At 41.1% G+C, this 13,700-nt stretch overlaps 1 protein-coding gene across 1 annotated transcript in view; it reads right to left on the minus strand.

Moving 5' to 3' along the window:
* LOC134358391 (GTP-binding protein SAR1a) overlaps positions 1–13,700 on the minus strand; it is a 38,003-nt gene that overhangs the window by 14,109 nt on the left and 10,194 nt on the right. The window contains exons 3-5 of the mRNA XM_063070581.1: positions 11,064–11,183; positions 7,480–7,545; positions 2,330–2,433 (exon numbers count right to left, since the gene is read on the minus strand). Coding sequence (XP_062926651.1) covers positions 2,330–2,433; positions 7,480–7,545; positions 11,064–11,183 — 290 coding nt within the window. The remainder of the gene's footprint in view (positions 1–2,329; positions 2,434–7,479; positions 7,546–11,063; positions 11,184–13,700) is intronic.

Below are 13,700 nucleotides of genomic sequence, written 5' to 3' on the forward strand. Positions count from 1 at the left end.
GGATTCCTGATAAAAAAATAATAATTTGCCTCTGTGTTAGTAAGTGCAGCATGGGATCACATATACTATTTTGCACAATCTAATATATGACTTGCTCTTAACAAAGAACTGCAGGGGAGCAAGGTAAGTTTAACAGCTTGTGACTGTGAAAATGAAGCAATTATTTACTTCAGAATTCTTTCGAATTAAAGGAACAATCCATTACAGAATTAGATGAGCTCCGGGATTCACACTTGATGGCCACTTTATTAGGTACACTGCAACATCTGCTCAATAATGCAAATATGGTGGTGGCATCCGTTAGTCTTGCGAGACCATGGATCTGCAGCTGGATAGTTCCAGGGTGCAGGCCTGGGCAAGGTTGTATGGAAGACCGGCAGTTGCCCATGCAGCAAGTCTCCCCTCTCCATGCCATCGATGTTACCCAAGGGAAGGGCAAGGGCCGATACAGGTTGGCACCAGTGTCATCGCAGGAGTTGCCAGAACGAGTTTGAAGGCAACGTCAGACTGCCTTAGGGACTCCAGCTCCAGATTTGTCCTCAGGGTTTACTCCTGAAGCCTTTCCTATGAGTGGGTATGGCCGCAAGGCGGCGGAGGTTTGAAATCAGAGTATTCCCTCTCTTAAATGGACTGCCTTCCCAGACTGACGAGCTCCATCCACCCGAAAATGCAAATATATCATCTGTCAATCATGTGGCAGCAGCTCAGTGCATAAAAGCATGCAAACGTGGTCAAGAGGGTCAGTTGCTGTTCAAACCAAACATAAGGATCGGGAAGAAATGTGATCCAGGTGAATTTGACTATGGAATTATTGTTGGTGCCAGACGGATAGTTTATCTCAGAAATTGCTGATCTCCTGGGATTTCCACACAAAACAGTCTCTAGAATTTACAAGAATGTTGTGAGAAACGAAAACAAAAGCATCCAGTGAGCAGCAGTTCTGTGGGCAAAAATACCTTGTTAATGAGAGAGGTCAGAAAATGGCCAGACTGATTCAAGCTGACAGGTAAGTAACAATAACTCAAAGAACCATACGAAACAACAGTGGTGTACAGAAGAGCATCTCTGAAAGCAGAACACGTCAAATCTTGAAGTGGACGAGCTACCCCAGAAGACCATGAACAGAGGTACCTAATAAAGTGGCTACTGACTGTAGAGTGTGACTGTGAAAATGAGGCAATTAATCTACTTCAGAATTCTTTCCAATTAAAAGAATAATTACATTTGTGTGTTTGTGAATGCATAACGCAATCCATTATAGAATTAGACGAGCACTGGGTAATATTTGGAACATAGCAACAGAGTTAATTACTACAGCTATGTTAGTAGAACTGCTTGCTCATCTCACCTGAGCATCTATTGATTTTGATGGAAAGTGATGGGAGTCACAGAAAGTAAATACATATTTATAAAGCACCATCCCTTTATCTTTCAGGAAAACCCTAAAGGCTTTGCAGATATTGAAATACATTTGAAGATACAATGATAATAATGGAATCTTTACAATCAATAGTTTAATAGTTCCATTTAATATCAGAGAATGCATACAATATACAACCTGAAATTCTTGTTCTTCTTAGCCATCCATGAAAACAAAAGGGTGCCCCAAAGAACGAGTGACAATAAAAACATTAGAACCCCAAAGCCCCCCTACTCCCCCCTCCCACACACAAGCAGCTGCATAGCATCCACTCACCTCCCTGCCAACCCCCCCCACCCCCACAGCCAGGTTGCTCAAGAAACAGCAATGATTAGATGACATTTCTGAGGGATGAAACATTACTCTTAATGTTTTGGCCAATATTTACATGTTAATTATATTTCTAAAGAAAAACAGATGACTTGATCCTTTTCAAACTGGTGTTTGTGAGAGGCTGTTGAATACAAATTGCTTACCATATTACCATAAATCCAAAAACGCAAATTATTCTAAAGAATTTTTAAAGGATGGAAGTTTCCTTAAACAGGTAAATATGTCCTTTAGTCTTCCCTGTGAAGGCAATAGGAAAGTGAGATGTTGCAAGACTTAGAATATCACAGCCAGCTTTCAAGTTGATTCAAATCTGTATCAACAAAGGAGCTGGACAACAATAAGTGGCTGTTTTAGGTTTGATAATTCAAACTCAGTGCAGTCAGGTGTGGTACACCCAGACTTCCACAAGCTGTTGAACAAGGACCATGAAATAAAGTGGCCATATTCCTGACTTGTACATCTCAACTGGTCATTTGTTAGAAGAGTGAAGGACCCTACTTTCACAAAATCAGCACCTAAAGACGTTCTATTCAAGGATCCTCATTTACCCATAAATTCTTCAACTGTTGGACTTACGTCAAGTTCCACTTTGGATTCAGCAAGTCGCAAGTGGTCTGCACAGTCAACCAGGAAAACAATCCCATTAATGGCAGGGAGGTAGTTCTTCCAGACTCTTCGGGCTGTAAATAAGGGCCAATATTTAAATACAATATCTCAGAAGGCGGCATTTGATACTTTCAAGATGCTACATAACAGGCTCATCACAAAGATTGAAACCCATCAGCAATCCATAGTCAACATCATCATCATCATGACATAGGCAATCAAGGTCTCATGACCATGATTGTTTTTAGAAAATTTCTCAAAGAAGTGGTCTGCCATTGCCTTCTTCTGGGCAGCGTCTTTACAAGACGGGTGACCCCAACCAAAATCAATACTCTTCAGAGATTGTTTGGCGTCAGTGGTTGCATAACCAGGACTTGTGATTTACACCAGCTGCTCTTATGTCCACACATTATCTGCTCCTATGGCTGATTGGGGGCTAAGCAGTGTTACATTTTGACTGAGGGCAACCTGCAGGCTAGCGGAGGGAAGGAGCACCTTACATCTGCTTGGTAGAGACGCATCTCCACTTTGCCACCCAAGGTAAGGTGTCAGAAAGGGCAGTCGTGATGAGTGGCTGTGGTTCTGGAGGGAAGGGCAGAGTGGCTATCCCAGGGCTCAATACGAGATTCATTACTTTCTTTACTCTATTTCAATGGGTAGAAAGGGCACAATTTCCAAACTTCACAAATTTTGGAAGGGGAACATGCTGCAAGGTGGTGTGAATAGGACAGTGGCGGACAGCTGTATTGGATTACTGCACAATTTAAAAAATGTTACAGGAACAGACAGAGACAAATTATTTGGATAAACAATTTTTTGCAGCAGACAGGTTGAGAAATCAGTAACATAAGTTGGTTTAGTTCTGATGAAACAAAATGCTGTAAGAAATCAGCCAGTCAAACAGCAGCAGTGGAAAGAGACACCAGTCAACATTTTGTGTCAGCAACCTTTCCTCAGTACTGGGTGGAGAGTGTAGGATATATTTAAATTAGAGTGAGGAATAAGGTTTAAGACCAGAACTTATTTGGAGATGGATAAAGACAGATCAGGTGACAAAGGACATGAGTTCTAACTGTTAACAAGACATCTTACAGGATCACAGTGAGAAAGGGACACTAGCATGATAATAGGAAATAATGAGAGAGCAGTTTACCAGAAGTTGGAAAATTCAGTGCACATTCCAGAGGACTGCAAAGTGCCTAAACAGAAGATAAGAATTAAAGTGGCACTGAGAATAAAAGGTCAAACTGAAATGTTAACACTCTCTCCTCAGATACTGGCTGACTTGCTGACCATTTTCAGCATTTTATGTTTGTATATATGGGATCCTGGGCTCTATAAAGATTGGCAAGCAAGAGCAGCGATGTCATGTTAAACTTCTAGAAAATGCTGGTTCCGTTACAAATGGAGCATTGCTAAAGTGTGGTCCCAGAATGGGGAGCAAAGATGCAAAGAGAGGGCGCAGAAAAGACAGAGAAAAAAAAACACGGGAAAGAGGGACTTTGGTTCACTGATAGGCAGGAAGAGTTGGCATTTCTCTTTGGAACAAAGAAGGTTACAACAGGATCTGACCTGTATCCATAAGTCATGAACTACTTATATAGAGATTGAGAGAAATGGCTGACACTGGTGGAAGAACCAAGAACCAGAGTGATCATTAATTGACAAAAAAAAAAATTTGTTTCTCTTTTATTATCAGTAGGGTCTAGAATGCACTGCCAGTCAGAGTAATGGAAGCAGGTTCTATTATGGCATTCAAAGGGGAACTGGTTAAATATGTTAAAGGAAAAAAAAATGACTGGGCTTTGAGACAGGACTGAGAAATGTAAACAACAAATTTTCTCGGACAGAGTTGGCATGAACTCAAAGGACCTCAGAACTACAGCCATTCTGTGATCACACAAAATTATCCAGAGTAAATGAAATTAAGAATTCAGGAGAAGCTACGTATGTAGGAGTGGTGAGAAAGAGTTCATGACCATACAGAGTGAATCACAATTGTACAGCATTGAAACAGGCCACTTGGCCTGAGTCACCCACAATGACCTCTGTGTAACCTTCCATATTAACCTCTTTACCCAGCATTTGGTTTTCAGCCTGCTATATTTAAGCAATTCAAGCATTCAACCAGATACTTCTTAAAATGTTGTCAGTAACCCAGCTTCAATCACTCTCTCGGGTAGTGAATTTCATGGATAAGGGATTAGGATGGATTAAGAAGTATAACCGAGGGACAAAAGAACAAGCTGATGGGATGAAATGAACAAGAGTGGGAAGAGGCTCACACACATCAAGATAATGTTAGATGAGGGGTTCCCAAACTGGGGTCCACGGACCACTCAGTTAATGGTAGGGGTCCATGACATAATGGAAGTTTGGGACCCCTCGGCTAGATGGAGGAAGTGGCCCATTTCTGTACCAGAACTCCTGTATAAAATAAGATCAATGTCACTGATTCATTTGAAACAGGGATAAAATTGTCTGCATTTTGTAACTAGTAGGCCAAGTGTCACTTTTACTCATTTACCAAATGAAGGTTAAATATGGATTAAAACACCGCTTTCATACATTATGTTTGTAAGATAATGAAGTCCCCAGACCGCTCAATTATGTCAGAACTATACAGATTAGTCAAGAGGCTTAAAAAAATGGAGAGCAGCTGCAGTGAACTTACAAAAGTCTATCACTGCACTTAAAGGGTCACAAGATGCCTTGTGGGATGAAACAAGGGATTACATGAATACAAACATTGATTTTAGTCAATGCTTAAATCCTCAAAGTATGAGCACCACACCTATGCCTACTAGTTGGGGTTATTTAAAGCATAGCTTGATAGGTTCTTGATTAGTAAGGGCATCAAAGGTTATGGGGAGAAGGCAAGAGAATGGGGTTGAGACAGATAATAAATCAGCCATGACGGAATGATGATAGACTTGAAGGGCCGAATGGCCTGACTCTGCTGCTGTATTTTATGGTTTTGTTTCCCTAGGTACAGAATAAACAGAAACAGTACCAGATCAATCCACCCTGAGCCTGCTCTGCTATAAGTCTGTGAACTTACTCATCTTAAACACTCTGTCTAAATACTACTTTCCAGTTCTCTTCCACATCCCTTGATCCTTTTCCCATTCAAATGCCTAAATATAAAGATGGATTTTGATAATTATTATTATTATAGCTCGCTGAGAAGGAAAGTTTCAAAGGACAGAACAGTACAGCACAGAAATAGGCCCTTCAGCCCACAATGTTGTGCCAAACCAATTAAGAATCAAATGGTCACCTAAGCTAATCTCTTCAGCCTACACAATGTACATATCCTTCCATTTTCCTTACGTTCATGTGCCTATCTAAACGTCTCTTTAAAGTCCCCAATGTATCTGCCCCTACCACCATCCCAGCCAGTGCAGTCCACGCACCCACCATTCTATGGAAAACATTTGTCCCTTACATCTCCTTTGAGCTTACCCCCTCTCACCTCTCACCTTAAATGCATACACTCTGGTATTAGACACTTCAACCTTGGGAAAAAGATACTGTCTGTCTCCTCTATCTATGCCTTTCATAATCATATAAATCTCTGTCAGATCTCCCCTCAGCCTCCACTGCTCCAGAGAAAAAAACTTTGTCTAACCTCTTATTACAGCACATGCCCTCTAATCCAGACAGCATCCTAGTAACCTCTTCTGCACCTTCTCCAAAGCCTCTACATCCTTCTTATAATGGGGTGACCAGAACTGTATGCAATACTCCAGATGTGGCCTAACCAGAGTTTTATAAAGCTGCAACATAACTTACTGACTTTTGATCTCAATGTTCAACTATTAAAGGTAAGCATGCATATGCCTTCTTTGCCATCCTATCAAGCTGTGTAGCCACTTTTATGGAGTTATGGACTTGGACCTCAGATCCATCTGTTTATCAACACTTGAGCATCTTGCTCTTAACAGTGTATTGTCTCTTTACGTTTGACCTACCAAGATGAAATACCACATTTGGGGGGGAAAAAAAACCTTAAATGGGTAATTCCTTATTCTGAAACTATGTATTAGATAACTCCACTGGTAAAAACAACCTCTTACCATTCATTTTATCAGCCTACCTCAGAATCCTATATACCCCTCATTTCTCTAGTCTCCAATGAATACAGGGTAAACCTTTCTTCAAGCATCAGTTCCTCCAGCACCCGACTGCCTCTACACAAGTGAATTATATCTTAAACATGGAGACCAAACTGTACACCATACTCTAACTGCAGTCTCACCAACACTCCTTAAAGGCACATGAAAACTACTTTTATGGTCTGTAAACTAAATGCCAACATTCCATGATCTTTCCTAATTACCTGCAGTCTCTACATGCTAAACTGTTGTCTTTCATGACCAAGGACCCCAGATCTCTTTGTATTGCAAAATTTTGTCATTTTAATACTTTTAGGTAATAATTTGCTTTTTCATTCCTCCTTCCAAAGTGGATAACACCGTGCTTTCCCACATTTATACTCCATTTACCAATTTCTTGCCACTCACTTTACCCGTCCATGTACAGTATGTTGTATCCTAACATATGAAGAAAGGCAGAGTTGGGCCTAGATTTGATTGAGTTTAAGAGAATGAGAAAGGTGGTTTTATTGGAAGACAAGATGCTGAGGGGATATGGCGTAAGGATTTTATCTAAAATCAAACTTCCAATATCTGCACAGTGGTAATGGGAGTTTCCAGGTCAAAGAGCCAAAAATAATTACCACTTATACAAATTTACAGGATTAAATGCCCCAACACACTTCATCAAAGCAAAGTCAGGACAAAAATATTACCAGACAATAACAGGACGGATGACCACCAATATGTTAAAGTGAAATATCTCAGGGCTGATTTAACCATTCTTTCAGCAAAGCTACATAGAAGTATACATAAATTTAGGATTGTGATCTGAGAAAGGTACCATGGTTCATTACTTGCTCAAATCTGTAGATATTGATATATTACATGCTTTGGACAGACAAAGTTTCCAGTTTAATATGCTGACATGGTATACTGAAAAATGCCACGCGTGATTAGCAGAAACTAATCAACACATTCCTGTGCACAAACATGATAAAGCTAGTTTTTTGGCATTTATACCTTGTGCGTGACCTCCGAGGTCAAAGGTAGTGAATGTCATTCCTGCAATGGTGAGCTCTTCTGATGCTGTAACAATAATTAAAAAAATTAGAACGAGCAATCTCATGGTCTGTGTGCAAATGCGATGAACAAACAAAACTGAGATCTAGGAACAAATACAAACCAAGGGCAACACTGAGTTCTTTCGGCAATCACAAGTTAAATCCCACACTGTAGGTAAACAAGTTGCTCAATTGTAACTGAATAATCCACTGTTTAAAACTAAATAGCTTCCATGTAGCTTTCTTTTGCAATAGCAGAGGCATTTTTTTCCTATATCAAGGTCAACCTTTTGAGGACATTATGCTGGAAGCTACAAAGTCTGAAAGAGCAGCAGGGGCTCTAGATCCTCACATTAATGTGTAGAATTGCTTCTGCACTCTGACAAGTATGTTATTTGCTTGATTGTGAGCAAAATCAGAGACAATTGATGAGTCAAGAGGCTGGAGTGAAAATTCGTATGTAAAAACATGATAACTTTCCAAAATTGATGTTAATTTTCTTGGAATTTTACTTTAATAAGAACTGCTATTAAATTCCCAGCTAAACAGGTCAGTACAGGATACCCATCTTCTGGTAAGATAGTGGCGGGCTCCGATGCAGCAGCTTCTATGGGGTCAAACAAAGGTGTTGTTGTCTTTAAGTGTACTTTTTTTTATGATTGCAAGATCCTACTGGACATTAAGAACTTAAAGTACTGCAGGTCTACCCATTAGCTAGTTGCTCATTGGCAGAGAAACTAGAGTTGGTGTGGACCGTGATGCTGCCTATGTCAGAGAGGTGTCAAGGAGTGAAGGGGGTGTGCAGTCTAACAGCCAATGATCACCTTAGTTGCTTTTCTTGTGATTAAAAGACCTTGTGGACAATGGTTTATTGGTGAATGGCGGAGGAGCTGCATGGCCTTAGTCATAGCAAGAACTAGGCCTCATGCTGCAAGACGTCACCTGTTTGCAGCTACCTGGGCGAAGGATCAGAGTCAGACACAGTGGTCACTTATTAACCCTAGATATGCAGAACTCTTATCTGTACCCTAACTCATATCCTCTCACTCCTGATCTGCACTGACTCCAGATTAAGGAACACATTGATTTTAATATCTGCATCTTTGTTTTCAGACTTGTTCATGATCTCTCCTCCAGCCTTAAACCCAAATATGTATTACTTGAATTCAATATGTTGGTCAGCCCCATTCTTGATCCCACCCAATTTGCTCTGCCACTGACTTCAATCTCCTCAGTTACCAAGCTCTGAAATTCACTCCTCAAGCTTTGCTTTTGAAATCCTCCTTAAAGATCATATCTGGCCAAATTCTTGGCCATTTGTTCCAATTCTTATGTGAATGGCACAGTTTTTTTGTGTTGTTAGAGGTGCCAATAAAATAGAAATTCATAGTTGTTTAATGGCATCATATCCAAGTTGAAGTGTGTGCCTTCAGGCTTCTGTACCTCCTACTTGATGGCAACAGTGAGAAAAGGACATATCCAGGCTGCTGGAGGTCCTTAAAAATGGATGCTGCCTTTCTGAGACACTGCTCCTTGAAAATGTTCTGGGCACTTTGTAGGCTAGTACCCAAGATGGAGCCGACTAAATTTATGACCCTCTGCAGCTTCTTTCATCTTGTGCAGTAGCCCCCCACCCCCTCCCCAAACCAGAGTGATGCAGCCTGTCAGAATGCTCTTCACGGTACATCTATAGAAGTCTTTGAGTGTATTTGTTGACATACCAAATCTCTTCAAACTCCTAATGAAGTATAGTTGCTGTCTTGCCTTCTATATAACTGTATCGATATGTTGGGACCAGGTTAGGTCCTCAGAGATCTTACCCAGGAACTTGAAACTGCTCACTCTCTCCACTTCTGATCCTCTATGAGGATTGGTATGTATTCCTTCATTTTGCCCTTCCTGAAGTCCATAATCAGCTCTTTCATCCTACTGACGTTGAGTGCCAGGTTGTTGCTGCACTGGTTGGCACATCTCGCTCCTGTACGCCCTCTCGTCACCATCTAAGATTCTACCAACAATGTTGATTGTCAGCGAGGAGGCGTTGAGTTCATCTGGTAGTGAAGCATCACTGCCATTCATGTTCACAACAGGAATTCTGCAGATGCTGGAAATTCAAGCAACACACATCAAAGTTGCTGGTGAACGCAGCAGGCCAGGCAGCATCTGCAGGAAGAGGTGCAGTTGACGTTTCAGGCCGAGACCCTTCGTTAGTCTGGACGAAGGGTCTCGGCCTGAAACGTCGACTGCACCTCTTCCTGCAGATGCTGCCTGGCCTGCTGCGTTCACCAGCAACTTTGATGTGTGTTGCTGCCACTCATGCTATTGGGTTTTGCTTTGCAGGAAGTAATGTCTTGCAAACCCTGCCAGAGTCGTCGTACATCCGCTGTTGCCTCCAACCTCATTCAAATGTGACTCTTCACCCTTGAAATAGTCCTCCGCAAGTCATACCTGGTTTTCTGGTACAGGCCTAGCTCGCTAGACTTGAATGCCACAAATCTAGCCAACCATTCCACCTACCATTTTGATCAGCTAATTCAGTATCAAGAATCAAGTTCTTTTTCATCAGAATGATTCAAAACTACAAGCATACAAGCTTTCTGCCTTTGCTGGTAATGTAAATTCATCCTCCAGGCCTGCATTATAACATTGGATTAACTTGAATATTTAAATATGGTAAGATAAGCTTTATTTGTCACACTGAAATGTGTCGTTTTGCATCAAAGACCAACACAGTCTGAGGACAAGCTGGGGGCAGCCTGCAAATGTCACTAGGCTTCTGGCATGTTATAGTGCGTGAAAATTGAAAGAGAAACTAACGCAGATTCTGGAAACCTAAAATAAAAACATTTATCTCATGCCAACATAGCATGCCCACAACTCTCTAACCCACACGCCTTTAGGATGTGGGAGGAAACCCACGCATTCATGGAAGAATATACAAACTCCTTACAGACAGCAGCGGGAATTGACCCTGATCACTGGCACTGTAAAGCATTCTGCTAATCATTATGCTACTGTGCCACCCATAGTAAAATAAAAACTGCAGGTACAGAAAATCCAAATTAAAAGCTCTGCCTGTATTAGTCAGCATTTTGGGCCTGTAATTTTTCACATAAAATGTTGCAGACTCAAGTAAGCTGTTTCTCTATCTACAGATGTTGTTTGATCTGCTGGGTTTATCCAGCATTTTCTGTTTTCAACCTGAATTTGTCTCAATTTATTACAACTAACAGACCCTACTGGTCAAATAAGCAATGCTACAAGACCTTTCAAAATCACTGAACTAAAGAAATTCTGTAGGATATGTCACTATTTATGATACTTGAGCTTGTTAAGCCACAGTCTTCTCAAGGCTCAGGGGCTAAGTCTGAAGTTAGCTACTGTCCTTTGTAGTGCTTGCTTTGACTACCAACCACTAACAATGAATATGATAAACACACAAAATATATGGAGGCAGAATGAGGCATCAGCAAGAAAAGTGTGCAGCTCTTGCAGGGGGAGATCCTGGAACTCGTGGACATTGATCTATACTTTGATACTTACTGGGATGCAATGTTGGAACATGCTGCCCCAGCCTGTTATCTTTCAGCATGTGTAATAAGGTGGTTTTCCCAGCATTGTCCAAGCCTAGGAAAACCAATTTTCCCGATTTCTTATATAAACCTGGGAAAAGAAAACAACACAGCATTTATTACAGCTAATATAGGTAGGCAATTATTTTAACTCCAAGGCTTAATTTTATGAGTATTTAACCCTTATTTAAAATCACTTGATCGTATTTCGGTCATTAGATCTCAGCATCATCCTCCACTTCCCAATCCTCATGAATTCAGAGTCTGGCATGACATTTGGCTCTATATTATCTCCATGCCAATTTCTTTACCCTTGAGTTTTCACTGGACTGTGGGTCCTTTCTCACATTTCCAGAGTTTCTGATTGACTTGGACTACTCCCTCTTGCCTTCTCTAGATCTACACATTATCAACTGTCCATGCAACATGAACAGTGTTAATTCTTCCAGTTTATTCAAATCTGACCTCTGCAGCTCTGCTCACTTAGTTGCAACCCTAATATCTTCAAATCTGCCAAAAACAGTGGTGCTGTTCTGTTTTGGTGAACAACGTTTGTGGATTTTCTCTAGGCGTTCCCTCAAACATCAGCTCTCAGATACTTTCTTAAACATCCCTCTGGACCATAAACCCACCACTGAACATCAAGCCAGGCATTTTTAGACTCCATTTCCTCACACAATCTTCCCTCCACAATCTCCATATCATAACCTTCCCAATCTCGTGCAGCAGACGCCAACTCTTCTGCAGGATCCACTAACAGAACCCAAACAGAGCCATTGTTTTAGCCTGGTTTAGCACCACCAAACTCAGTTCTTTCAACCAGCTCCATCACTGATCCAATTTCTTGTTGCTTACATGCATGTCCACCTCCGATACACTCCTTTCACTTCTACAGTTTTCAATTTTCTGGTTCCGTCTGGCTTATCTTTATCATGGATGTATAGTCCCTCTACATGCCCATGACATGTCTGGGGCTGAACCAGTTCCCCCACACCAATACACTTATTCACATGGCTAAACATTCTCGCACTTAACAACTTCTCCTTCAGCTCAACTTCCTCTGGATCAAAGATGCAGCTAAGGCCCAAATTAAAGATTAGTTTTATTTGTCACATAAACATTGAAACATATAGTGAAATGTGTTATTTGCATCAGCAACCAACATAGTCTGAGGATGAGCTGGGGCAGTCCGCAAATGTCACCATGCCTTGGTGCCAGCATAGCGTGCCCACAACTTACTAACCTGTATGTCTTTGGAATGTGGGAAGAAACCTGACCACCCTGAGGAAACGTACACTGTCGCAGGGAGAACATACTAATTCCTTACACACAGAGGCCGGAACTGGACCACGATCGCTGATCACTGGCTTTATAATGCGTTACGCTAATCGCTACACTACCATGCAGCCTAATTAAATTACACATCTTATTTAAGAGCAAATTATACTTATCCTTCTCTAAGATACATCAGACTGTCCTACTCAGGTTCTCTCCCAAAGTACGTTGATAATTCCATTGCTGTTACTTTCTGCACTCATTCAAAAAACATTTAAAAAAAAATGACCTCTGCTGCTAATTTCCATCTTACTCTCACCTTCACATGATACTTCTCTGTCTCTTCCCTTCCCTTCCTGAATCTTTGTCTCTGCTTCAGGGGATGGACTAAATGACAATATCCATTAAAGGTCCACAGTTATCATGATGAAACACCCTCCCACCATTTCCCGCAAGGACTCCATTGCACTTTCCCTGTTCTTCCACCTCTGTCACATCTGTTCCAGTGACAAAACTTACTACACAGATGCCTAAAATAACTTCCTTCTCCCCTAACCAAGGCTTCCCCTTTATGATAGTTGGCAGATTTTACAGAACATCTCCTCAATTTTGTGTACCCTCACCTCTTTTTCCTCGCCAATGCTAGAACAGTTTCCCCAGTTCTGGCGTATATAATTTCCCGATCTAATTTTCCATGTCAATCCACTACTTCTCTTTGCAACTTCACATGCCTCTGAAGGAACTATTCCTACTCTTTTGCCTCGTCCCTGAAACACCTCCTCCAGTCCAATGTATTCCACTCAGTACTAATAATATTGCCCTCTCTAATACGGAGAGACCAAATGCAGACTGAGCACTCACTTTTCAGAGCACTTTTGTTCAATCCACAGGAGTAACAAGAAGATTCCAGTTGCTTCTCCTTTTAATTCGCCATGTCTCTTCCACTCTGAGATACCTGTTGGCGGCTTCTTGTTTTACAAAGTTGAGGAACAGTACCCCATCTTCCCCCTGGGAGTCAATACTGAATACAAGAATTTGAAGTAACTCTCTTTCTCTTTATCCAGTTCTACTCAAGGATTATCTTCCTGTAATATTAACTGTTTTTATTTTCTCTCTACAGACAAAAATTATTCAGTTGGGCAGATGCCATCAGGCAGGAGGTACAGAAGCCTGAAGTCTCACACCAAGTTCAAGAACAGCTACTTCCCCTCAACAATTCAGTTCCTGAATCAACCCACACAACCATAATCACCACCTCACTATAGCAACACTATGACCATCTTGCACTATAATTTTTTGTCTAATTGTGTTTGTAATTGTACTATTTTGTATA

Source organism: Mobula hypostoma, chromosome 18 (assembly GCF_963921235.1).
Source record: "Mobula hypostoma chromosome 18, sMobHyp1.1, whole genome shotgun sequence".
In the NCBI taxonomy this organism is placed as follows: domain Eukaryota; kingdom Metazoa; phylum Chordata; class Chondrichthyes; order Myliobatiformes; family Myliobatidae; genus Mobula; species Mobula hypostoma.